Here is a 27,786-nt window from a genome sequence, read left to right on the forward strand (position 1 = left end):
TAACGCAATTTTAAGGCAATTAAATATACGAGGGAATATATCTATGGGTAAGATTTTTATCAAATCTATTATTGATTTACACGTAGATTCGTGTTTTTTATTATAGGTTAAAATATAAGCCTTTAATATTATGTATTCTTCCATTGGATCAGGAAGATTATAATGTAAGATAAATGGTTTAATGATGTATCATTATTTAAAAAAAGGGGGGAGGAGGGATGTAAAGCATTTATAGCTATTAAAATATCTGTGTTTTCTTGGCAAAATCTCTTTTTTAATTCATTTATCATAATATCCAAAATTGGATAAAAGACATGACACTTATAAAAAGTTTCTGTTTGATCAGAATGATTAGAAGAAACAATATCATCTATTTGAATATAATTATTCAAAATGGTAGAAGGTATATTTGCTCTTTTATTTGTTATTTTTATATTACATAAATTGCAAAATTTATTTACTTCGGTAAATAATGAAGAAAAATACGAATTATTTCTTAAATTTGACAAAGAACTGATAAGAGACTCAATAAGAGCCAATGCTGTTGATATGTCCGAATCTGATTTTTGCTACAAGATAGAAATATTGGAACACATATATAATAATTTTTGGAATATAAACATACACATAATTGTATCATATTGTAAAAGAATATATAAAATTCCCTTTGCTTTCACCACATCACCATGGTTTATATTTTCTAGATAAGAAATAATTGCAGGGAAAGTCATTTTTACTGCCTCTATAGTTCTAATATGGGATCCCCAACGTGTAGAACTCAAGGCATCAATATTTTTGGATTTTAACCCTAATCTTAATTACAAATCAAGAAATTTATTGTGATGGATGACAGATATTGAGAAAAAAGCATGAATACCTTCTAATACATTAAAAAACTTTCTAGATTGAGGTACTGATTTGCAGGCAGAGATCAGTACAAGGTTGAGTTTATGCGCATAGCAGTGCACATATATAGCCATTTTGTGATTTTGGCGATATCTTTCCTGGACTCCTGAAAGATGCCCTTTCATAACACTTGCACCATCATATGCTTGAGCAACGCAAATTGCATTTATGGAATTGTTGTTTAAGGTTGTTATTAATGTCTTCGTTAATGACTCTGCATCTAAGTCTTCAACTTTTTGAAAAGATATAAAAGATTCCTTTGGTGTTTTTGTTTTATCAACATATCTAACACATATACTAAATTGCTCATATGAGCTAACATCACGAGTGTCATCAGCCATGACAACAAAATAGCCTGCCTCCCTTATTTCTGATGCTATGTACTTTACGATTAAGTTTCCAGCTGCAGATAGCATTTGATTTTGTGATTGAGGTGAGCAATAATGAGCATTGCCTGGTGGTTTATATGCTATTAAAAATGGATCATACTCTTTCAAACAGTTTAATATTTCACAATAATTTCCTTGATTATTGCTTGTCTTACTTTCATAATGACCTCTAAGGGGAAGTTCCCTTACCACATAGTATTATAATTTTGAATAATCGTTTCAAATATTCTCTTCTTTCAAGTATTGTTGATTTAGTTACAGCTATAAATTTTTCTTTAATGGTGCCTTCTATCAAAGATTGTTTAAAATGGTTCCAGAGAATTACATTCGTTGCATGACCATTTGTTGCTCCGTGAGTTGTTAAGTATTCTTTTACCTTACGAAATTTTTGATAACCTTGATTAAAAAAGTATCCTTTTTGAGGTTGAGTGGGAAAATTACGACAAGGAAAACAAAAAATAGAGTTTCTGGTTATGCTATATTCAATCCAGGGAAAGGATTTGTACCACTGAGTTTGAAAGCATCGTTTATCTTTACCCATTCCAATATATGGATAGGCACCTAATATAGGTTGCATAGGACCAGTTGTTTTAGTACCCAGATGTAATTCTTCTGAAAAAAGTGATAAAAATTAATAAATGAATTAAAATGTTATTGGTTTTATTAAATTATGACAAATATTATATATTTGAAGAAAAACATTGTTAAAATAAAAATAATACTTGTATAAGCTCTTCTAAAAAAGTGACAAATATTAATATAAAAATTAAAATATTATTGCTTTTATGAAAATTATGACAAATATTATATATTTGAAGAAAAATATTGTTAAAATGAAAAAAATACTTGAATAGTTGTTATTTTTAGATTGGGCCAAACGTATAGCTTCTATTATTTTATAAATAAATATAAAATATCTTATAAACAAATTAATTTACTTATTTTCTTTCCTTCTGTATCTACATTATTTATAATCATGTCATTCACAATACTTTCTTCATTATTTAATAAATCTAAATAAGGTTAATTTTAAAATGTATTTCATCAAATGTAATTTGTTGTAATAAAACTTCTTTATCCAATCCTCTTCAGAATCCATGCCTAAAATTTTATATTTAATTATATTTAAAAAATTAATACCTTCAGAGATATCTATACATTGGATCTCACATATATCTTCAGATTGAGCCACATATATTGCTTCAATTATTTTATAAATAAAATATCTTATATATAAATTAATTTACCCATTTTCTTTCCTTCTGTACCTACATTATTTACAATCATGTCATTCACAATACTTTCTTCATTATTTAATAAATCTAAATAAGATTAATTTTAAAATGTATTTCATCAAATGTAATTTGTTGCAATAAAACTTCTTTATCCAATATACCTTTATATTTACTGCTACCAAGAATCTGGCTTGTTGTAGTATCCTCTTCAGATTCTATGTCTATATAAAATTTTATATTTAATTTAATTATATTTAAAAAATTAATACATTCAGAGATATCTGTACATTGGATCTCACATATATCTTCAGATTGAGCCACACATAGTGCTTCTATTATTTTATAAATAAAATATCTTATATATAAATTAATTTTTTACCTATTTTCTTTCCTTCTGTACTTACATTATTTACAATCATGTCATTCACAATACTTTCTTCATTATTCAATGAATCTAAATAAGATTAATTTTAAAATTATTTCTTTTCAGTATATTTATTTTTGTAAATATAATATATAAAAAGTAATATTCCATATTATAGTGTACATTTTTCAAATATATATATAAATAAGCAAACTATTCTAAATTTATTAAGCATTTTTATTAAAATATAGTTTATTATTAAGTTAGGATAAACAAATAAATATATAATTATCAAATTATGAAAGAATGAAAGAATGATTGAGTAAACAATTTAGCCAATATTATCTTTATTAATGTAAAAAGAATAATAGTGTATGATTTTTTAAGATATTGACTATTTATATAGAAAATATTTACTATGTTTTATTTAGCTAATATTTTTACATCACCTTATGTGATTATAATATAAAAATTTTAAAAAAATTTCCCATTTCTAGTGTCCTGCTCCTGAAAGGTGAAAATATATTGTAAAGCAATTTTTGCTTAACTTGAAAACTAAAGAAATCAATATTGTTTAATACTCTGGTGAAAAATGACTTAAATAGAAATTCTATAGAAATTAGGCAAATTTGGGAGGAAATAGGAAAAACATATAACTTCAATTATGATCAAGTGAAAAAGAAACCTTCCATTTAAATAGATAATTAACTAATAAATTTTTATTTTTTAAAACTTAAATGTCCAAAGTGTTTTGTTATTAATTTGTGAAAATTTTAAGGATTTTTCAAAACATTTTGGACACAGACTTATATATAAATTTATTTACCTATTTTCTTTCTTTTAACATTTTTGTTTTCAATATTTATATCTTTTAAAACTACAATTAATCGCCTTTCAACTAAATCAAAGTTTGAATTTTAAAAACTGTATAAAATATACTTTGTTTATCACCAGCTTTATTATTGAATCCTCTTCTTTGGTCCTCAAGATTATTGCTACTTTTATCTTTAATTTTTTTCATAAAGTCTTTAATGCTTAAATTTTTAAATCGCAAAGTCATTTTATTTAAATAGTGATTTTAAACTCGGCTTACAATATTAAATTTGTTAATTTTCAATTAATAAATCTTTATATTTATTTAATTAGGGTTATATAATAGTTTAATTAATAAAAATCAATTAAACTTCAACTGTTAATGCTAAATTGATATTAAAACATTATGCATGGTATTGATATTTTATTTTTAACAAAGAATTTGATTGCAAGCTGACATAGTGAAAATATAATTTATATGTATTAATCTAATCTAATAAAATTTAGATAGTCTTATTAATTTTTAAATAATAAAATTAAATCTATATATTACTTAATAGAATTATAATAAACAGGGGACAATCAAAAAAAGTTCTTTTAATTTTTTTTGCTTCAGGGGGCTATTCAAATTTTTCAGGGGGCTTAAGCCCCTGCGCCCCCCCTAGTGATGCCACTGATGGAAATCATATATTAGATATGGAAAGCGAAATAAAATTCTATTTAGAAAGAACAAATTAAAGATAATTTATGATATTAAAAACTTGTTTATATTGAAAAACAAGGGAGTAAAATTTAAAAAAATAAAAATAATTGAAATTTAATATTAATAAAAAATTTTTATATAAAACGCTACAATTGAAGATATTTTTTTTTTAAAAAAAGATAAAATTGAAATTTAATATTGATAAAAATTATTATATAAAACGCTATTATTTAAAACGCAATATTTATAATATAATAAAATTAAAATAAAATGAGACCAATCAATTCATATTATTTCGATTATTCAATATTTGATTAATTTATTCTACTTCAAATATTCTTTCAAATTCGATATTCATTAAATTAATTCTATTTCGATTATTCGGCGATTCTTATTCAATAATACATATATTCTAAAATTATTCAATAACAAATTATGATAATAATTAACAGAAGGATGACAAAGTCGAATCACATACTAAACGGTTTTTTTTAAAAGATTTGGAGGGAGCAAGGCAAGATAAGATTTTACAACCAAAATAATTATCATTTACCAAGACGAAACTGACAGATTTTATTATCAAAATAGATAGGAAACTCCTTGAACACGAAAGATTTACGTCTAAAGAGAACCTAGGCGGGGTTCCTGTAGAGGGTGGAATGTCGAACATGGATTATTTTATTATAATGGTTATTATTTAACGCAAATTTTTGTATCTTACATTCATTAAATTAACACCATTTATATTAACTTTACTTACTAGTTTCATTTAATTGTTTAATAGGTTTTTTGTATATATAAAGGATAAATTTATTATAATTGTTTAGCCATATTGTAGTTAAACATTTTAAAATATATTTATATAATAAAAAAAATTTGTAATATTTTGACCCCTGCTTACTATAACAGATATTATTTTAAAAAAATGAATAAGACTAAATAAATTTTTATCAAACAAGTGCTATTTTAATTATTAGATTAATGCTATAAATTATATTTACACATTGTTAACAATTGCAATCAAATTCTATGTTAAAAATGAAATATCAATATCACTCATAATAGTTATAATACTTTTATATTAAAAAAATTCTTTTTTTTAAATTATATTTTTATAGCTATCATCAAAATAATCTTAACATTTAATGTCCTTCCTTTTTTTTAGGTAGAAAAAATGGCTCTAAATTTTTAGAGGGATATTCCTTTTTAGCAAGTTTGAGCCCTTGTACACCCCATCCAAGAAGTGACTCTACTGCCTTCAATATTAATGAATTCAAATGGGTTTTTCAAAAAAAATATAAATATTGACCCAAATGCACCATCAAACCATAACGTCGATGCCTTCGCCCTCGCAGAATCTCGGAAAACCATAAAGTACAGTTCCTTAGACCCTTCTTTCCTATTCATATCCATCGCCTGCTCGATTCTCACCACCTTCGATAGCAAAGCTCAACGTTTTTTCAAAGAATTAGGCAAACGGATCCGCGAAAAACCCGCTAAGGAATCCCTATTCTTACGCCAAAGAACTGCTACCGCAATCATCCGCTCTAACTATCTAAGCTTCATCTCTTCCCAGGGGCCCCTACAACGGGGGGGGGGTCTGAAGCAACTGCTTCAGTAAATTTGAGTGGGGGTACTTTTTTTTACATCCATCATGATCATATGATTTCTGGTTTATAAATGTAACAATAAGACCCCCCCCCCCCCCACTTAATATTTAATTTAATATATTGACGGAAATTTTGGTCGATGTTTAGTAAATTTGTTATCCGAAATTTCTTGTAATAAATTATTTTTCCAATTTTAAAATATGCCTAAAAATATTAACCAATATTGACAATAGCAAAATTCCTAGAAATTGGATTACTTATAGTATTAAAATGTATAAAGTTTTTTGCTTAACATGTCTCTTATTTGGTGGTCCACACGCAAATTCAAAATGGACATGTGAATGTCTAGATAAATGGCAAAATATTAATCGTGATATTATTCTGCATGAATCTTCACAGGCACATATGATGGCCGATTATGGAAGGCTTTCTCATACTAAAAATTCGATATTAAAATTTATAACACCTCAGAAAGAATGTGTAGATAATAACCGTTCTATTATAAGAATTATAATAAGATGTTTAGATTATTTAATATCTCGTAACCAAGCCTTCTGGGGGAACAGGCAACAAGAAGGCAATATGATGGCCCTTATTAAGCTTATTGCAGATTCTGAACCTATGCTAAAAATGTATATACAGAAAAATGAAGAAAGAAAAAAGGATAAAAAAAATAAGGGATTAAAAACGAAATTATATTCAAACCTATTATCATATAATAACATAAACATTCTCATTGAAACCATGAAAAATATTGTTATAAAAAAAATTCAAAATGAGATTAAATTTAACAGGTGCTTTTCAATCATAGTCGATGGCACATACTATGTTTCGAAATCAGAAGCAATAGCTTTGATAGTAAGATATGTTGAAAATAGTGAGACGCCGAAGCCTGTTGAAAGACTGATTGACATATATAGTACTGGAAATACCACAGGTCTCGATATAAAGCATAATATAATATCCAAACTTGGTCGATGAATTTACCCCTTGAATATCTAGTTGGGCAAAGTTATGATGGCGCCTCAAACATGAGTGAAAGAATCAATGGTGTGCAAGCCTTGATTAGAGCAGAGGCGCCAAAGGCAGCTTTTATTTGGTGTTATTGTCATCGATTAAATTTAATCGTTGTTCAATTATGCCAATCAATTAAAGAACTTCGTAATGTTCTAGGAATACTAGATGAGATTTATGTCTATTTTAATGGTGTAAAAAGATATGAGGTACTCTAAAAATTTCAGTGTAATGATCTGAAAAAATCGCAACGATTTCTACGCGTCAAGAATACCACTCGGTAATAGTTCCTTATTTATTTAAATTTTAAATGTTTTTTTTTATTTAGAAGCTGGCTATCGTCATATAAAGCTATTGTAAATTTTTTTCAACTTTATGATGCCTTGAGGGCAGCTTTAACAAATTTAAAGGATTCTGAAGATCCTGCCACTTCCACTATGGCTAGTGCTATAGTCTTTAGAATAGAAAAATTTGTAAAATATTGTTGATAACAAGTTTGGCTTGTACAAAATTGCAAACCATTTCGAAGGATATAGGGTATGCAATAAATCAAATTCAATTGGCAAAAGATTGCTTGATTAATTTGAGAAGTATAATATAAATTATTGTCTTAATTATTTTTTAATCTAATAGATAATAACACTGAATTTTTGGATGTTTTTTCAAAGGCGCAAGATTTTATGAAGGAGAGAAATCTACCTTTTGATTTTGAAAGTTCTAGACTTCAAACATTACAATCCAAAAAGGAGAGGTATATATACTTTCATCATTAAATATAGAAATTTTTTTTAGCTTTAAAATAGGTGTGTTTTATGCTGCACTCGATTTAATTATTATGCAGTTTAACGAAAGATTTAATGATGATTCAATGAAATTTTTACATCAAACATCATTTTTTACGCCAAAGGGAATGGCAGAAAAATCAATTATTAAAGAAGATATCGAGGATATCTGTGAATTTTACAATTTAAATTCAAGACAAATTTTCGAAGAAATGTTGAAGTTTAGAAATATTTATAAGATGGCCAAAATGGGGAATGTAATTATTACTCATGACCTAGAGGTTTAAGAATCTAAAGATTTGTCAGATTCTGAGAATTGTAAATTTATTTAATTAAAATATTTTTACCAATACATTATTTAGCTTCTTCTTCTGATGATGATAATTCAGGGACTTACGATTCAGATTGGAAAAACTATTCATTTATTTTACCTTATCGTTTACTTTTAAATTTTTCTGCTTTCCCTAATTTAAGAATTTTATATAAATATTTATTAACCATTCCCACAACCTCATGTACTGCCGAAAGAGTTATGAGTAAAATTAAATTAAATAAAACAAGACTGCGCAGTACCATGAAAGATTCTTTTCTCAATAATTTAACCATATTATCAATGGAAAATATTTTATTTAAACAATTAAATACTGATGAAATTATAAATTCTTTCGCTTTCTCTTACCATAATTTATCTAAATTATTAATTTAAAAATAATATTTATAAAGTTATATTTTTTGCATTTTATTTATATTATATATTAAAAATTGATGCAATAAAAATTATTTTTGAAATTTATGGGTGTCATAATTATCCATTTTTCGAAGGGGGGTGGATACTTTTCAAGGGGGTACTTTTCATGGGGGTATTCTGCTTCATTCGCTCAAAAAGTGTAGGGGGCACTGTCTCTTCCATTTAATAACCTTCCATATTCCAAACTTCCTTTTTTTTATCCCATATCCTTTCCCGTAAATTCTATTTCTACATTTTTCACCTTTATTTATTTTACCTTTTTAAAAAATTAATTATTTGCTACTACATTTTGACAACATATCATATCAGTAAATATTCAAATAAAGTAACCCATGACCGGGGAAAAAAAAGTTTATAAAATTAGCTTACCTTTTATTGCACGGTTTACCAGAATTATTTTTTTCAAAATTTAATGAAATGCTCATTAAATAAAACCATTGGACCCATTTTAAAAGATCTTAAAACACAATATTCTAGCAAACACTTATTTAAATGCATATCTCAGTTTTCTAATGATCCAAATTTTCTAAATACCCAATCTCATTTTTTAAATCCTGTTTTAATACATTCCAAAACCATACAATTTATTATTGATACTGATTTTAAACTTTATGAATCTCTTTACAAAAACCAAACCTTAAGTTTAACAGATTATAAGTATCTAATTCATTCAATATATAACTGGGAAAGTCTTATATATGATTTGTCTAGATGTTCATCTTATAATTATATTGAAAAAATTTATCCACAAATTTTACAAGTTTTAAACAGCAAAAAAGCACCCATAGAGGCTGGTATTTCATTTTATATGGAAATTCAAGCCAAATTAGAATTTAATTTACCATTATTATCATATTTTTTGTCATGGGCTGGTGTCACAGAAAGATGGCTTCATAATTTTCAGTATAAAACAAATAATGGTTCTCCATTCAATTCAGAAAATTCAATCAAATCCGCCTGCTTATTCCTGGTTTATCCTTTTAACTGCAGGTTTAAATTAAACTTAAATATTTTTATGTAAGGCTTTGAATTATGTAATGTTTAGTTAATGAATATAGTTATTTTATTTACAGTGCAAAAGTAAATTTTATCTTTTTTAAATATTTTAATTTAACATTTAAAGTACACACTAAACTACTATGTATGTTGCACCTGAAGTCAGGGATCTCAACCATAATGAATATTGGCTTAGGTTCAAATAAAAATAAGTTCAGATTTGACCTTGTTAAAAATGATAATATTGTTTAAATTTTACCCCTTAAAAACTGGTTTGATTTAGAGTTACCAGATATCCTCTTTTGAAATGTATAAAAATATATTTGATAGTTATCTGCATTGTGCCTATTTGTTCATGCCTGGCCTGGCACAATTTTTTTTTATTTGTCCCAAAAAGCCCTACTCAAAATAAAAATTATTTGTCTGCCCAGCCCAAATTTATTTAAATATAGAAATGTAATATTTTTTAGGTTCTAAAATGATATTCAACAAATAAAAATTAGTGACTTGTCTTGCAAGAATTTTAAAATATATCAATTTATTTGACAAAATGTAATGAAATTATATTAAAATATTTAAGCCCAACCTAGTTCAACCCAAAATTTTTCAAATAGATCCAGTTAAAAACCCCTGGGCTAGGCTTGGGCAAGGTACGTGGAACATGATTTGCAGATCTTTAATGTCTATAATCATTTTAATTTTACTTTAGTTTTGTCCTCTCTTTTTAAAATAAATCTTACTTATTTATATTTTGCTTATGTTATTATTTTTCATTCATTTTTTAAAATGTATTCTCATCATATATTTCGCTGAATTGTTGATTGGTTATAAACAACTTATCACTCAAAAATATGATATGTCCAATGATTTTTTAGAAGTGTATATTTGATGAAAAAATTAAATCAGTTGAAAAATAAAATAATTGAGTTATTGAAATGTCAAACAATTTAAAATCATAAATATTAGAAAGAATGAAATATTTTTTTATTAAATGTAAAAGCAATATTTGAAACATATAATAAAATGGACAAAAAATCCAAGTAGATGCAATGAAAGAGATGTATGTATATAGATATTGCATTTAATATGTTCATCTTAGACCAGAACTTCTAGAAGAATTAAAATGTTTTCAATAGAGGGAAATAAAATATGTTTCCTTAAATGAGTTACAGTTGTTTGACCAATTTTGCAACCTTGAACTATTTATTATAAATAAAATGAGATGCATTGAATATATAAAACTTCCTCCTCACCGAAAATGGGTCAAATATTTCTATATTTCAATACTTGAACATAGTGAACTGCTAATTATCGCCAGCTTCATTTTTCTTTTACCAGTTCTTATTTCTAATGTTGAAAGAATTTTTTTTTAAGCCAATTTTATTCACATAATACCATTTTAAATTGCTTTATCAAGATTTCTATAAATTTTTAGAGAAAAGTCCAAATTTATTTGAAAAATATCTTCAAGTGAAAAATATGGAATAAAAAATTATCAATTGCATTATGAATTTAATTTGATTTAATTTATTTATTGTTATTTATATATAAATGCAATTCATTAAATGACTGCTTTAAAATCAATTTAATTTTTATAATTTATTTTGATGCATTTTGAAATACATAAAAAATGTTTTCTTTTCCACTAAGCAAGATTTGGTTATTTTATTTTGATTTGAGATTTTTTGAATTTATATGGAATCACATTTTAGAAATGTTTTACAAAAGCCCATAAAACATAAATCAACTAAAATTTATTTTATTATTATTATGAATGATGATGTATAAATATATCTAATTTATACCTTATAACAAAAGAAATTTAAATTAAAAAATATAAAACCAAATGTTTTCAAGATTCTCTTTTATATAATTATTTCTACATGAAAAAATGAAAAAATGAATTTTATTGATAGCATCATCAAATAACAAAGCACATATCTAAAAATGACTAACAGTATTAAAAAGTTGAAATTAATTTACAGACTTTTTAAAGGTTCAGTTTAAGTACAACATGGTCAGAAATGTCCTGGACAAAAAGTACCCTAGATAAAATGACATTATATTAAAGGAAACTGATCAAAATTACCCCATTTTTCAAAAAAATTTAAATGCTTAAAAAGTTGAAAATTTTAAAATGACCTCTTTCAAAGCATTTAAACTAATTTTTAAAATTTAGGGTATTTTTCCCCTATTTTTGTTTGGTGGACCTTTGTTTGGGGGACAATTCTGTTTGTCATTTATTTGAATGGCAAATTTATTTATGGTCTGGGTTTACGTTCTGTTAATGCTGGTTTTAAATAACTAGTGGTGTACCGATACCACTTTTTGGAGGCCGATCCGATCCGATATTAAATTGATATCGGCCGATTACCGATCCGATATCATCTAATTTTGTATTCTGTAAAGATATCAATGGATTTAATTTTTAATATACTTTTTATTAGTATAACATCTATAATCAAATTATACCATAGCTTAAATCATTAAAATATATTAAAATGATCAGGTATAGTTTATATTCAAATCAATTGCAATTCTAAAAGTATATAAAATATTTTTGTTAAATTACTTTTATATAATAAGTAATAACATTAATCTATATCAGAGACCTGCAGAGGTACCATTTGCACGGCCCGGCCCGGTTTTAAATTTTTTAGTCCCGGCCCGGATATTTTTAAAAAAAATTTTTTACGGCCCGGCCCGGATTTAAAAATTTAAGGCCCGGCCCGGATATTTTTTAAAAAAAAAAATTCAGGCCCGGCTCGGAATTTTTTAAAATTATATTCGACCTGGTATATACAAAAATTCACCTATGAGGTATTTTACCATATTTTTCAGCGAGTATTATCGCTTATTATTTAAAAAATACATGTAAAAAGCTAATATTTTGAGAATATTATATTGAATTTATAAAAATTATAAAACTGTTATTTATAAAAATGGATATTTTGAGCATATATTATATTTTATATTGCATTTATAAAAATAAAACTAATATTCATAAAAATGGTAATAATATTTGTCATATACTATATTTTATATTACATTTAAAAAAAATAAAACTAATATTTAATTTATAAAAATGGAAAATATTTTGAGAATATAATATATTGTATTTAATTTACTATTTAATTTATAAAATAAAAATAAATCGCTATTTAAAAAAATGCATGTATAATAAATAGTATTTTGAAAATATAATCTAATTGCACAATATTAATATAATTTATTTTATAATATAAATTTTTAACAAAAGAAGATAATTGTATTATATAATATTGTAAAAAAAAATAATGAAAAATGTTGGATTAAAAACTTTCAAGACTCAAAGTAAATATAATAAATGCAATAAATATTTGACAGTTTGCAAAGTAAAAAACCAGCATGATTGACGAAACCCTATACTCAAGAAAGATATTAAAAATTCACAAATTATCATGAAGAAAGAGAAGCATATCTACCTTTTCAGGTTGAAAATAACTTCTTCTTTCTTCAAGAATTCTCCCAGTATTGGAAAAATTTCGCTCACAGCTTGCACTTAAAGCACTAATTGCCAATTTTGCTAAAATTGGAAATTCGCTTTGATGAGCCGCCCACCACTCTAACAAATTATCCACCTTAAATGTTTTATCTATTATTTATGTAATTATAATATTCATCATCGGGTATTGACATATTACCAGAATTACCATCGCCCCATTTGTCATAAAACGATTCAGTTTGTTTAACAACAGTCGTAATTTGACTGGTCGATGGTATTTCATTTACTTCCTGAGCCTCTTGTAATTTAATATAATCTTTTATATAGTTTTCCGTCATTTTGCGATCTGTCCCTGACTACATACGTAATTGCTTGAATTTGGGACAGAGAAAAAGAGAAATAAAATGATACTTGTGTAAAACAAATTTTTCAATTAAAAAATGCTTTATATTAAGTTCTAAAAATTTAGATATGAATTATAAAAAAATATATTAATAATACTTGAATATTGGGGCTTATTTAAGATATTCCTTTATTTGATTGTTTTGGTAAAATATGTTGTAAAAATTTAGATATGAATTATAAAAAAATATATTAATACTTTGAATAAATTTGCAGGAAATTAATAATTAGATCGATCTGTGGGTAGTTAGGTAGTGTTAACCATCACCCAATATTATATTAATCATAACTATAATATAATATAATCTTATAACCATTAACTCATAATGTAAAAATTTTTATAATATAAGGCCCGGCCCGGTTTAACAATCTTAGGCCCGGCCCGGATATATCTAAAAAAAATTTTTTAGGCCCGGCCCGGATATGTTTAAAAAAAAATTTTTAGGCCCGGCCCGGCCCGGGTATATTTAAAAAATTTTAAATACGGAGGGCCGGGCCTGCAGGTCTCTGATCTATATACATAATAAGTAATAAACAAATATATTTGAAATAATATTTAACATTAAGAAATCGAAGATTTCTTATTTAACATCAATATATCGAAGATATCTTTTTAGAAATACCAAAATTTCCAATTTATCAGAGGTCAGCCTGCGGCGATAGTAACTGTCAATATCACCAGCTTCATTAAAAACAGATTCTGAAGAGATTATCGCACACTTTTATAAATAAATGCCCAAAAAAATAACAATATGGCAGAATGTTTATTAATTAATTATTATAATTAAAATAATAAACATAAAAATGGATTTCGATTTTATTTATAAAAATAAATGATTTTAGATATAACTTTTTTTATAACATTTTATTTTTGTTAAAAACGCCATTTTTTTATCGGATCGGAAAATTTTAAAATATTGGCCGATAACCGATATTTTAAAATGTGTGAAATATTGGCCCGATTCGATCCGACAAAAATAGATACATCTCAACTAATAATCATTAATATTTGTAGGTTTGTACTGGTTCCTTATTTTAAGTTGCATAATAAATCTAATTTATCAAAGTTTAACTTTGCCAAATTAGATTATTCAAGGGTTCCAAACCAAGCCGGAATAATAAACTATTTGAACTCAACTCGAACCCTTAAATATTTTGTAACCCAAATTTTAACAGAACCTCTAAAAATGTTCTGTAAAACCGGGTTGAACCCTTTGATATCTTGACGATTATTATAAATCAATATTAATTAATGAGTATTAGTATCTTTTATATATTTTTTATTGCTATTTGACGATCCAAACTACTCTAGTTAGCTTATAGAAATGTTTTCAACAATGAAATTTATTATCTCTCCTTATAGATATAATCTGACAGAAGAAAATCTTGATTTTTTTTTAATATTAATAGTCAATAATATTTTTTTAGGGTAAATTATAGTTAATAGATTAAATTCTATTTGTTTAGTTATAAGAATTAAATAAACTTTATTTGTTTTATATAATCGGCTTCATGCCAATTAAAAAATAGGCTTCTCTATGCTAAATTTCAATAGGTTACCGAATTTTAAAAGTTCAGTTGCATGGAATCATTAGTATAATTTTTATGAATCGAACCCTAAGCGTTATTTTTTCTGAACATTAATCGGACTGAATTCTTTACAGTTTGGGTCCCTGGATCACTATTTAATTATTAATTACTTTTACTTAACTTTGAATAGTATTATTGTATCATTTTAGCTTGGCTTTCAGGGGTTGGGGAAGTAACTAGTTAAATGGATCGGATTAGAGAGGTTAGCGCCCATTGTTTTAAAAATTTTACCCTCTCTCTACCGAGCATAACTTTTTTTTAAATTAACACGCCTGCCCTTCTACTTCTTATTTTTAAAACTCTTCCCGCCCAATGTTTAAAAATTTTTTATTGGTTGGTATGGATCTTTATTTTTATAATTTAGAAAATTTGCATATTATGAAATAAATTATTAAATATACGCCCGTTTTGCATATTTCTCTCGAAAAATATTTCAAATTCACCCACCCGCCTATTGCTTTAAAATATTTTTAACCAGCCCGCCTGTCCAGTGTTTAAATTTTTTAATCAGCTCGTTTGCAAACCTTTATTCAGAATTTCTCAATATTAACTCATTTACTGAAGGCAGTTTATAAATGTGGAGAATACGATTTTAAACTGTATTTTAAATAAGTAGAGCACATATCCTGTATATTTCAGACAATTTCCATCTGAATTTTTGAACTACTCTTAGTTTATAGTATATTCATTTTTATATAAATTTTTCATTTAAATAATACATATAGGTAGACCTGTGCGCCTACGAAATATCGACGGCCGGCGCAATTTTTAAAAAATCTAATCAACGGCCGGCGGCGCGCCGATTTTTAACACCGTCAATAAAATCGGCGCATATATAAATTTTTATAAGATAAATTTTTTAAATTGCTTATTAATTTTTTTAAAAAAAACAAATAAATATACACTATTCTACAGATATCTCGGCATATTTTTTAATATTCATTTAATAGAAAACTTATATCCAAAATCGATTTCGTAATTTTATTTATTATGTATAAAAGTTATTTTATTTAAATTTTTGGAATATAATGATGATCTCCTTGAATTTAACGTCAATCCAGCGGTAGAGAAAACTCTTTCACTAGGTGTGCTAGTCGCCGGAATGCAAAGAATTATTTTGGCGAGCCTGGAAAGATTGGGAAGTTCACTCTTCTTTTCTCTCCAAGAATTTAGAACGTCCATATCTTGTGAATGTCGTTTTCCAAGAAAACTGTGGCATTCTTGTTCTAAGTCACCTAACTTGGAATCATAATTTATATTTGTTGAATGTTTATTTGCCCATTTTGTCAAATAACTTGAATTTAATAATTCATCCTCATTAGCTATATTTACTACCTTGATTATCATCATTTTCTATAAGTTTAAGATGTTTTATTATAAATTCTGAAGCTGAGCAATTTTGCTCTATTAAATACTTTGACACAATTGTCAATTTTTAAAATCTTGGATCTAAAAGAGAAGTCAATACCTAGATAATTTTAAATAAAAAATAAAAGAATATACTTATATAATATTACTTGCAGATTACAAACCGGAAATCGTAACGCAAGTTTTTTAGCATATTTTCTTTAAGTGATCAAATATCACTATCATTTACTATTGAATGTGTTTCAATTTCACTTCTAAAAGGTAACGCCAAGTTTAAAGTAAGCCCTTTTTGTACTGAAAGAAATTCGATAGTTTCTTTAAATTTTGAAAGAAATGCTAATAGTTCTTCTACTAGATCAGATTCTTAATTTGATAATTTGAGAGAGTGCTTCCCAATTCTTTTCAAAACATCATTAATTAATTTCTTATTTAATCCAAATATGCTTTCTAGCATAATTAATATACTATGCCAACGTGTTGGGATATTTAATTTAATGTTTTCATATGCGTAGAATTATTGTTATTATTATCATTGGAATTGCCAATTTGAAAACGGGTATCCTAGTATGGATCAATGCTGTCAAGATCTAACATGTCTGATGTTAAATCTATTGTACTTAGGCATTTTCATTGATATTCCTCTAATTCAAATTCAACCTCTGCAGTTTTATATCTTAGAGCAGTAATAATTTCTATAATTCTTTTGCAAAAAATTTCCAGACTATGGATTTTTTATTATCCAGAGTTAGGATACTAAAATTATTTATAGAATTATTAAAGTAGATGCATCCATTTTAAAAATATGTAAAATTATGGTAACTTTTGGAATTTTAGATTTTTGATTGATTGAATTCTATAATGAGGTCAATATAATTAAGATTTTAAAATAGTTAAAAAATAAAAATTCATCAAAATTCTGATTGACATTAAAAAATTACAAGAGTGATGTTGATCAATTATTAGAATAGAAAGGTAGAAAGAAATTTTTGCGCCGGCGTGATTTTTTTAAACGGCGGTGTTTTTGGCGTAACCAAAAAAGGTCGGCGGCCGGCCGGCGCACAGGTCTACATATAAGTCTGAAATTCATAGACTAGTTACTATAAATTAGAGGTCTAAAATATGAAAGTTTTAAATCCAAACACCCGCCCATTAGTTTAAGTTCTAATACGCTTGCTCACAAATATATTTTTTTAATTTACCCACCTGCCCTCCCAATTATCTAAAAATTTTGTTTTGACCCACCCACCAGTCTAATATTTACAAATTATTTTATAGGCTGTTTATATTTTAAAGTATTTTTTTATAAAATAGCAATAATATTATGGAATGAAGAAATATTTTTTAATAATAAATATAAGTCCGTTCCTCATTTCGCAGATATTTCAAATTCACCCGCCCGCTTTTTGTTTTAAAAATATTTTTTGAACCATAATTTTACCATTAAGAGAATTTCGATAAAAGTTTTAAATCTATAAAGTAAGGAACAAACATAACGAAACTTATACAAATTTAGCTATTACAGAGCTCTTGGTTACTTTTTCAAAATGATAAAATTACAGGAGCGTTATATAACATACCTCAAATTTTTTAACTTTTTACCCAACCCTGGTTATATTTATTTTTTTATAACAAAGAAATAATTATCCTAAATCACAAAATATACATCCCTCTACAATCATAGCCCTCAAAAAACGTATCATAACCGATTTCATTACCAAAACGCTTGAACCAAATCTACAAAAGTTTGGTCCAGTTTTTGATTCCGTCACATGTCATCGGGCTCTTTTATCGTTGAGCAGATGTGGATTTGATGATTTGAGGGAATTCAAAAACACTTTTTACCGGTGTTTAAAATACGCCATTATGCAACAAATGACTGGAGGTTCCCCAGACTTGAATATTTCTTTGATATCTTCCTTCTGTTTTTCCAATCGAGATTTATGTCCCAAGATAGGCGAGATGGGTTGGAAATTTCTCAAAGGTCACGAAGAAAATTGTGAAACTACTGGAGTCATCGTTGGTTCCTTTATAAAAGATATATTAAAGGAAGATATGAGCTTGGATCTTGGAAAGCTTATAAATCCTGCAGAAAATACATCGAAAAGTGATTTAGGTTTCCAGGTTATACAAGAACCTTTAACCATAGCGCTTCTCGGCCCCATAAAATTTTACCAGAAAAGTGATTCTTTAAATATCAAATTCGATTCAGATATCGATAGAGATTATATGAAATCGAGAGGTATGGAAGCTTTGGAGTTTCTTGCTTTTGATCAACCAACCTACACTAGCATTTATCCATCTTTGGAGTACACCATCTTACTGAAAGAGTATCTTGAAAAGTATATTATTAATTATTATTTTGTATTTTCCAGTTTATTAAAATTTTCATTTTTATTAAATTTACAATATTATATTCAAAATTATTTTTTTCTTTACAAAAAAATATATTGACTTCAAGTTTGGAATCAGGAGAATGGCGTGGAACCTTTACCTCAATTACTAATAAGTTAGTTCAAAAATAATTTCAAAACATTTTTCGCCTTTCATTTTTAAGGGCAATTTTATTTTTCAATTTGAATTCCTACCCTAACCGTTATCTATCATGAGTTTTTTTTAAAATCGGAAATCTTTACTTTATTTTTTAATAATTGAAGTGTCTGATTAACGTTTTGAACCTTATAAAGATATTTTTTTAAAAAAAGTAATTGTATATTTTTAAATTTATTTTACTAGTGGTCAATGTATGAATTGTAAAAGCTTTTTAAAGCCGTTGAACATATCTCACGAAGATTTTGTTGGCATGCGGAAGAAATTCTACAAAGTAGTCATAAATGGTCAAGATATTTTTCAGAAAACTAACCCTAAAGTTATGTTTAAATAACATTTTTGTTGTCTTTACTTTTAAATAAGGATAAAAATAAAAGATTAAAGGTATTTAGGAATGAAGTTATAATAAGTTTAGGGAATTTGTTTTTTATTTATTTAGAAAAAAATGTCTAAGACTGCGACCTAGTCTGTCTTAATTGTTTTTCTTAATTCTTTAATATATCATTCTTTTCAGAAAATCAGCTGGGACTTTAAAAAAAGATTTTAACAGATATGTTCAAAATACGGTTAAATATGTACTTATTCTTATTTCAGTCTTAAAATCACTAGACAGCTGTCTATAGCTGTTTAAAATTAATTTTATCTTTATTTAATAGGAACTAGATCGCTTCTTAGAATTCATCAAAAATCATAATTACGATGTAATTATAGACGCCCTCAACTTATGCATGAGTCAAGGATATGACAGCAAAGCTTCGAGAATAAGAATTGTAAAATATTTTCATTACCTTCGCCCCATAGGGCGTGTTCAAAATGCAAACGTTTTTTTTATTAAAAGTTTGAATTCATATTGGGCGCGATTCGATTTAATAGCTGATCGAGTTTATAAATTCTTTTTTTTAAAAAAATGAGATCAATATTTATTTATAAAAATTAATCTTATTATAAGAATTTATAATATCGCGTCAAATCGTCTCCACTAATGCATTAGGCTTTAATTGCAAATTGTCGAAAATAATATCAATTTTATTTTTGTCATTATATATTTTTTTTTTGTCATAAATTAATACTTTTTAAAAAAATTATCATTTTTTTGTTGCAATATTTAAACCTATAATAACCAGCCTCTATATTTCTTAATTTATTTGGAAAAAAAAACTTTGATTTTACCAAATTAAAATCATTTTGTGCTATTTCTTTTTCCATTCATACTCACTCATTTAAAATAAAATATAAAAACACTCATTATATAAAAACGGGATTGGGACTACAAGTTCCCAAAAAGCAAGAATGTTTATATTTTAAAATATAATTTGAATTTTTTTGTTTTAAAATTTTTTTAATAATAGTTGAAAAACGTGATTGACTATTTTACGATCCTCAAGGGTTTAAAAGTGGCTATATTCGGAAGGAAGCATATGCTAAATTGGGATACTAGAAATGATACTTTTCACTCTCTTTTCAAAAAACATCCTACATTTCTCACCGATAACATGTAAAAAACCATTATTAGTAAATCTTTTTTTTTAAAAAAAATTAGATATAAAAAGTTAATATAAAATCAATGATGATACAAAAAGAAACACATTGACAAAATAATTAAAGTTTAACCCCTCGAGAGATAAAGAAAAAAAAACAAGAGATAATATAGATATTTGATTGATAACCAATTGCGCATTTAATAAGTTTTGCAAACTTAAAGCTAAAATTTTTCTAACAGATTCTCAAAACATCCTAAGGCCCGCCTATTCTAAAATAAAATTCATAATAAAGCAATTAGGTTTTTTTTCAAAAAGATCATTAACTCAAATAATAATGAATTTTAAAAAACTAAAGAAATTTTGCACAAACTTTCGGCTGAAATGTTAAATTTTGTTTTAAATCCTTGCTGAAATATATACTCAATTTGATTCTATATAAATTTTAAAAACATGGGGGATTTTTAACACTACACGTTATTGCTCGAGATTTATTATTTTATGTTTCATATAAGCTGATGGTAGCTATTAACTTCGAAATTTATTAAAATTCAATTCCTATAAGACTTTTATTTGATTATTATAGAGTTCTAACTCCATGAACCCCATAATAATAATCAGAGACCTGCAGAGGTGCCATTTGCACGGCCCGTCCTGGATTTTTTTTAAAAAAAATTATCGGCCCGGCCCGGGTTTTATATTTTCAGGCCCGGCCTAGCGCGAATTTTTTTAAAAGAAATTGGCTTGGTTAGGATATTTTTAAAATATATTACATTTTTATAGCTAATAATAGCGATTTAAAACATTCGGTTTTAAAATATACTGCTATGTCCAGCTCGGTTATTTAGAAGATATTAAAATACGACCCAACCCGTGTAATAATATGAGAAAAATGAATAAAAATTGCAAATTTTTTGTTAAATAAATCCATATCCTATTCGATGAATAATATATCTTATTTTCGAAAGTTCTAAAGACGATCCATTCTTGATATATGCCGCCATGCACGCCGGAATGGGGACTAAAATTTTGACGAAAGATATGTTTAGGGATCACAAATATTTACTGGGAAATCATTCTAAAACATTTGACATGTGGAGAAAAATGCACCAATTGTACTTGTTGAAGGTTAAACCCAATGGGCAAGTTAATACACTGGTAATATAATGAATATACCTATACTATTATATAAGATACTAGCTAATAACCCGTTAAGAATAACGGGGTTGAGGGGTAATTAGTTTGGGCATATGGTACTAAATATACTTTATTAATATATTCTGAGGTAAATATGTTAATCACACCTCATAAGATATTCTATATTAAGTATGATGACCCGTCTTTCTTGATGGGCAAAATGAAAAATATATAACTAAGAGTACCAGAGCTCCCATTAGTCAACATTGCTGAGCCCTTCAAAAATGACAGGGAATGAGAATTTTCTCCTTACTCTTATGATAGTTACCTGTTATTTGAAAATAATATCCAATTTTTATTCTTTATAACCCCCTCCCCCCTTCAGGCCAGGTCCAATCCATTAAAACTAAGCTATGTTTTGAGTCAAAATATATTTAAAGCTTTTACTTGATACCCTATTATTTGTTAAAATATTACTGATCACCTATGCCTAATATTTAATAGGGTAATTCCATACCATTTCGATAAATTTTCTGCCCGACCTTTTTAATTTCGATAAAATTTTGTATGCTGAGAGAATATCATTTGAAAGCATCGAATTCAAAATTTTAGCTTCCTAGTACTCATAGTTCCAGAGATATCAATGGTCAGAAGTGCCAAAAATGGCCTTTTTTCGAAAATACGATTTTTTGAAATTGAGATAAGTTAAAAAACAATGATTTTAAAAATATAAGTTATATGTCATTTTGTAACTCTATTAAACGCCTTTTATTAAATATTAAGGATTTTTTTGAAATAATATTGTTGCGGTTTTGTTTTTACGTTATAAATTTTTAACACAAAAACTCCAGGTGTTTCGCTTTCCAAAATTTTTTGAATTTAATATTTTTTTATTCTCTAACCTTATATCTATTCATAAAAAAAATTTAAACTTGGGACAGCCATGGGTTTTTTAGTTATTACGATTTAAAAAATCAAAAAATAAATATTTTTTTCAAAAATAGATGGCGCTCCTTTATAAAATAACGTGTTTTGTTATAATTATTATTTTTAACCATTTTTTCATTTTTAAACATGAATAATAAGATTTTCCAGCATTAATATCAGGAAAAAATATTATATAGATCGTTTGATAGGTTTACTTATTATTATTGCTATATTGATAACTTGTAAAAATTAGTTTTTATAATAAATGATTAAATTTCTTAAAAAGATAGTTAAAATTCCGATATTTCCTACAAAAAAATATAATAATTTGTTGAAAGATAAAAGCAAGTTCTCATGCACCTGCCCTAAAATTAATTAATTTTTATTTTACAAATATTTTGATATTAATTATCTTTCTTCTTAAAATTATTTATAATGTATAAATATAAATGCGTAAATCCTTTTAAAGAATCTAAACACCTTAATTATAAAAAGAACCTGCGTAAAGTCATGACGTGGATGATACAATATCCAAACATTGAGGCGGAACACTATATTTGTGATAAATGTCGTAAACGGTTATGACAAAAAAATATTGAAAATATAAATTCTGATAGTGAATATGTAAATAACAGCACACCATCAACATTAATAGATAAAATCAATATAACTTTAAATGATATTGGAATATCTCTTATTAAGAAAAAAAACTAACCGAAAAAAATTATCCAAAAAAAGGGTAGCAAAAATATCAAAAGCTATTACAGATATAATAATTAACAATCCAGATTGGGATACGAAAGATAATAATGATATACTCAATAACATGAAATTACAATATCCTAATTTATCTAATATAAAATATCAATTGCTGACCGGGGAACAAGTGAACGCTCAAAAAAGGTAAGTTCTTAATAATTTGAAAGAATTATATAATCATTTTAAGGCGAGTAATTCAAACTTATAAATTGGATTTTCGAAATTTGCTAGCTTAAGACTAAAAAATTGTGTATTAGCAAGGGCTAGCGGAACACATAGGGTATGTGTTTGTAGCATACACCAGAATATTATACTTATGATTTTAGGCTGTGAATTTGCAACATTGACTAAAAATGGTGAGATTAACAACTTATAGAGATGTTATAGGCAGAATGATTTGCAATCCCCCGTTACCCACCTGTTATTTTGGTGACTGCAACGAATGTCCTGGCTCGGCACTCTTAAAAAAACGCATCAAAAATTATTTATAAAAAATGATATAGCTCTTATTACGTTTAAACAGTGGGTTTCGGTAGATAGAACAACTCTGGAGACTATTTCTCAATCTTCGGACGAATTTATTAATTATTTTTGCTATAAAATGAATATTCTCATACGCCTTTCATTTATTTGTGAACAACAAAGTTTATTTCACATTAAAAATAGTTTAGAAAATAATCATTATCTAATTATTTGTGACTTTTCAGAAAATTATTCCTTTATTGTCTAAGACGAAGTTCAGGGTTATCATTGGACAACTTCGCAAGTTACGTTGCATCCATTCTCACTTTATTATAAAATAGGAGATCAAATAAACAATCTAAGTTTTGTGGTAATATCGGAATCCTTAATTCATAATTCTGTTTCATTTCCATTTATTCCAATTGCATTTGATTCATTTTTTAAAAAACAAATTCGACACACCAGAAAAAATTTACTACTTTTCTGATGGTTCAGCAGCGCAATATAAAAATAGGAAAAACTTCATCAATGTTTGCTACCATGAAATCGATTTTGGTGTTCAAGCAGAATGGCATTTTTTTCCTACGGCACATGGTAAAATTGCCTGAGACGGCATAGGCGGCACAGTAAAACGGTTAGTTGCCAAGGCAAGCTTACAAAGACCTTATACGATCAAATAATTACACCTTTACAATTTTATAAATATGCGGAAGAGCATATAAAAGGTAAAAAAATTTCTTATACCACTATACCAGAGTATGAGGAAGAGATAAGGCTAAATGAGAGATTTGTAAATCTATCTTAACACCCGGGACACAAAATATTCATGCAGTGTTTCCGATTGGCTTAACTAAACTCAACACTAAACTATATTCTAATTCGCAGACATTTATTGTGGAGAATATAGTATATCCACGTGAGGATCCTTTGATTGAGGATCTGTTAATCGATGAGATTAGAGGATATGTAACATGTGCATATGAAAACGATTGGTGGTTAGGATTTAAGAAGTGAATGTCACTAGAGATGAAGTAAAAATTAATTTTCTTCACCCTAAATGAGCATCAAATTCTTTTGTTTATCCAGCTGCACAAGATATCCTTTTCATACCAAAAAATAAAATTTTAACAATAGTTAGCCCATCAACGGCTACTGGGCTATCGCAAAACGAAATTATCATGGCGTCAAAAAAACCAAATTTAATGAAAAACCGAAAATAGGTAATATCATTCATGAATTTTAATTTATCTATATCTTCAAAATTTATAAAATAATTTTTCGAAAATTAAAATTTTTATAAAAAAAATGATTATAACCGCAGCTAAATAATCTCATTTCATGACATTAATGCTGGAAAATCTTATTATTTATGTTTAAAAATGAAAAAAAGTTTAAAAAAATAATAATTATAACAAAACGTGTTATTTTATAAAGAAGCGCCATCTATTTTTGAAAAAAATATTAATTTTTTGATTTTTTAAATCGTAATAACTATAAAATCCATGGCTGTCCCAAGTTTAAATTTTTTTTTATGAATAGATATAAGGTTAGAGAATAATAAAATATTAAATTCAAAAAAATTTGGAAAGCGAAACACCTGGAATTTTTATGTTTAAAATTTATAACGTAAATAAAAACCGCAACAATATTATTTCAAAAAAATCCTTAATATTTAATAAAAGGCGTTTAATAGAGTTACAAAATGACATATAACTTATATTTTTAAAATCATTGTTTTTTAACTTATCTCAATTTCAAAAAATCGTATTTTCGAAAAAAGGTCATTTTTGGCACATTTGACCATTGATATCTCAGGAACTATGAGTACTGGAGGCTAAAATTTTGGATTCGATGCTTTCAAATGATATTCTCTCAGCTTACAAAATTTTATCGAAATTAAAAAGGTCGTGCCGAAAAGTTATAGGTTTAGTATGGAATTACCTAATACTGAAAAAATTCCCAAGTAAGGTCCAAGGCCTTGGTTTTTTGATCAGGCCGAGTCCAGGCTTGCAAAAAAAAAATTATTTTAGGCCAATGTCTTATCCTAGTTAATAATAAAAAAATTCCCAATCTACCAAGCTAATAATAATTTGAAAATCCCAAACCCAGCCCGACCCATTATAATTTTTAAAAATTTTTCTCGAACCTGGCCAATGAAATTTTTTCCCCAAGCCTGGAGCTTCCAATAAATAAAATAAATATTGATATAATTAAATTACTTTATCAAAATATAGTTTCATATATAAGAATTTTATTACAAAATTTAAGATAGAAAGGGGCTGAGTTGGAAAGAACGTTTGCCTATGTAACGTTAAGTATGGAGATCGAATCTCGTTGATGTAAAAAAAAATTTAACGTTAGAGGTATAGAGTCTCCTTCTATTTATTAACATTAAGATGATAGGAAAGTTGATAGAAAAAATAAAAATAGCATTAAGATTATACGAAAACGTTCATTTCTTGATTACGGAATTTATATATATTAGATTATAATCCTGAATTAGAATATTCTATTTTATTTTTGCATATAATCGCTTGTTATTAATTAGCCTCGAACCAATTGATAACTTATTTGGAAATCAAATCGAAATCGGCTATAATATATTAGACGCAACTATGAATATTTGCTAGATTTCAATGAGAGGGTCTCCGACTTAACGTATAATAACAATATAGATTTGTTCCAAACAATTCGTACATATTGGACACAAATCATATGGGATGCGAGCAAACGCAAAGTAGCACTAACCCAATTTTGGAAGCGCTATAAGCTTTTTTCTTAGAACAAATAAAAATTTGACACTTTTTGGAGATAGAAAATTTTTGAGTTCGAATAAATACAATTATTAATTTGAGAATTTTTTTTTACAAATTGAATTAAAATATTCAATTTCTTTTTAAACAATTAAAGCCCACCTTGAAATATTCCATAAAATCACAATATGATCCCAAGCAAAATTCTTGGCACATACCATACCAATCCGGAATCCCCCTTAAAGTCTACGAACACATGAACACTTGGCTATGTTTAAGCAACAGGATAAAAACTATAATTTGAGTCATATGATCCTAATTGTTTATGCTTATGAAAATTATATTTATTTTTCTTCTATCATGTGATTAATTATTGTTCGAATAATGTTATAGAAGATTATTTTTATACAAATAAATTTTTAGTAATAAGATACTCGTTACAAAAAAGTTATGGTTAATTTTATTTTGGTTGACTTCATAATTTAAAAAAAGACATATTTACAAAAATTCAGATTAAAAAGAAGCTTTCTTTATTAAAATAAAAAAATTATATAAATGACAAACTTATTTTTACTGCTACTGGGCGCCATGATTATCTGAACTAGAATGGGAGAGACTTTTATGGGCCTTTTTGACAATAAATTTTACTGGAGAGTTTTAGATACGGTTTTTGAATGCCTTTGACCTGATTACAATTAAAAAATAATCATTTTGGTTTTACACTTAAAATTTTTTTTGCTTATTTTGGGGAAAGTGGGGCTGAGGAGTGTAGTGTAGGTGGGTAATTTATAATATCTTTAAAATTTTTCCCATTTCCTTGGTTACGCCATTGCTGCAGCATTACTTATCCCTATTTTAAAAGTTTAGCATAAAAGTAACACGTATTTAAAATCCTCCGTTAAATTTGCGCTTTAAATGATGTGCATATTTTGATACACTTAATTAAGAATATATAACCTAATTAAATTTTTTAAAAACCCTAGCTATCATATAGAGATCCATTCTAGATATAACTGCTTTACAACCTATATCTAGTTAATGGAAATCTAAGATCTAGTAAGAAGTAAATAATTAAAAAAAATACTTTTTAGATTAAAATATGGCCATAACTATGAATGATAATCTAATTTTTATTATATATTTTTTTAATAAATACAAACAATATAACAATGCCATTATTAATTGTTGAGCGTATATAACAAAAATAATTAGTAATTTACAGCCCGAGATCAATGCCTATTTTGAAAAAAATTGTAGATGATTTTTCTTTTCCAATACTTGTATAAAAAAAATATTTGGGGTGTGGAAAAATCAATAAT

The 27,786-nt window shown here is 26.5% G+C and overlaps 2 protein-coding genes across 3 annotated transcripts; one reads left to right on the top strand and one right to left on the bottom strand.

Annotated features, from left to right (window-relative positions):
• Positions 1–873: 873 nt before the first annotated feature.
• On the bottom strand, positions 874–18,424 carry LOC135927901 (uncharacterized). 2 transcript variants are annotated; one of them, XM_065464146.1, is made up of 10 exons: positions 18,247–18,424; positions 2,910–2,984; positions 2,800–2,862; positions 2,692–2,751; positions 2,543–2,617; positions 2,436–2,495; positions 2,366–2,396; positions 2,234–2,308; positions 2,142–2,183; positions 874–1,907 (listed from the first exon to the last, which is right to left on the bottom strand). In XM_065464146.1, exons 2-8 carry the CDS (start codon positions 2,947–2,949, stop codon positions 2,296–2,298), a joined length of 342 nt encoding a protein of 113 aa, XP_065320218.1. In that variant the 5' UTR covers positions 2,950–2,984; positions 18,247–18,424; the 3' UTR covers positions 874–1,907; positions 2,142–2,183; positions 2,234–2,295. The 2 variants fall into 2 exon arrangements, with proteins under 2 accessions (XP_065320218.1, XP_065320217.1); XM_065464145.1 differs by having other exon boundaries at positions 18,120–18,424.
• On the top strand, positions 9,320–26,898 carry LOC135927900 (mitochondrial ribonuclease P catalytic subunit-like). The gene is made up of 8 exons (XM_065464144.1): positions 9,320–9,554; positions 18,039–18,743; positions 18,863–18,910; positions 19,138–19,270; positions 19,608–19,721; positions 20,301–20,446; positions 21,398–21,587; positions 26,625–26,898. The coding sequence occupies exons 1-8, from the start codon at positions 9,373–9,375 to the stop codon at positions 26,769–26,771; spliced, it is 1,665 nt and encodes a 554-aa protein (XP_065320216.1). The 5' UTR covers positions 9,320–9,372; the 3' UTR covers positions 26,772–26,898.
• The last annotated feature ends 888 nt before the right edge of the window (positions 26,899–27,786 follow it).

Source organism: Gordionus sp. m RMFG-2023, chromosome 4, assembly GCF_954871325.1.
Source record: "Gordionus sp. m RMFG-2023 chromosome 4, tfGorSpeb1-WG-v2, whole genome shotgun sequence".
Taxonomy (NCBI): domain Eukaryota; kingdom Metazoa; phylum Nematomorpha; class Gordioida; order Chordodea; family Parachordodidae; genus Gordionus; species Gordionus sp. m RMFG-2023.